The sequence below is a fragment of the Chaetura pelagica genome, unplaced genomic scaffold, assembly GCF_000747805.2.
Source record: "Chaetura pelagica isolate M959 unplaced genomic scaffold, ChaPel_1.0 scaffold1146, whole genome shotgun sequence".
Taxonomy (NCBI): domain Eukaryota; kingdom Metazoa; phylum Chordata; class Aves; order Apodiformes; family Apodidae; genus Chaetura; species Chaetura pelagica.
Window position 1 is genome coordinate 26,691 of NW_009953527.1, and position 266 is coordinate 26,956.

Consider the following 266-nt stretch of genomic DNA (forward strand, 5'->3'; position numbering starts at 1 on the left):
GAAGCCCACGGCATTCTGCAGGGCGTCGGGGCTGAAGTCTGTGCGCACGCTGTGCAGGCTCTCCACCGTCCCCTCGCTCGTCTGGCTCTGCGTGTCACCCTGCGCCGCCGGGCTGGGGCCCTTCCGCTTCCGAGGCCCCTTCTCCCCACTGCCTGCGGGGGGGAAACAGCACTGAACCCTGAGGCAGCTTCCCCACACCGGACAGGCTGGGCCCGGCGATGTGGGAAGGACCGGGGCTCCAGGACAGGCAGGGAGGGTGGGGGACG

At 71.1% G+C, this 266-nt stretch overlaps 1 protein-coding gene across 1 annotated transcript in view; it reads right to left on the reverse strand.

Moving 5' to 3' along the window:
* Positions 1-266, reverse strand: part of SLC5A6 (solute carrier family 5 (sodium/multivitamin and iodide cotransporter), member 6) — a 7,991-nt gene that overhangs the window by 1,560 nt on the left and 6,165 nt on the right. Inside the window, 1 exon segment of the mRNA XM_009999489.1 lies at positions 10-152. Coding sequence (XP_009997791.1) covers positions 10-152 — 143 coding nt within the window.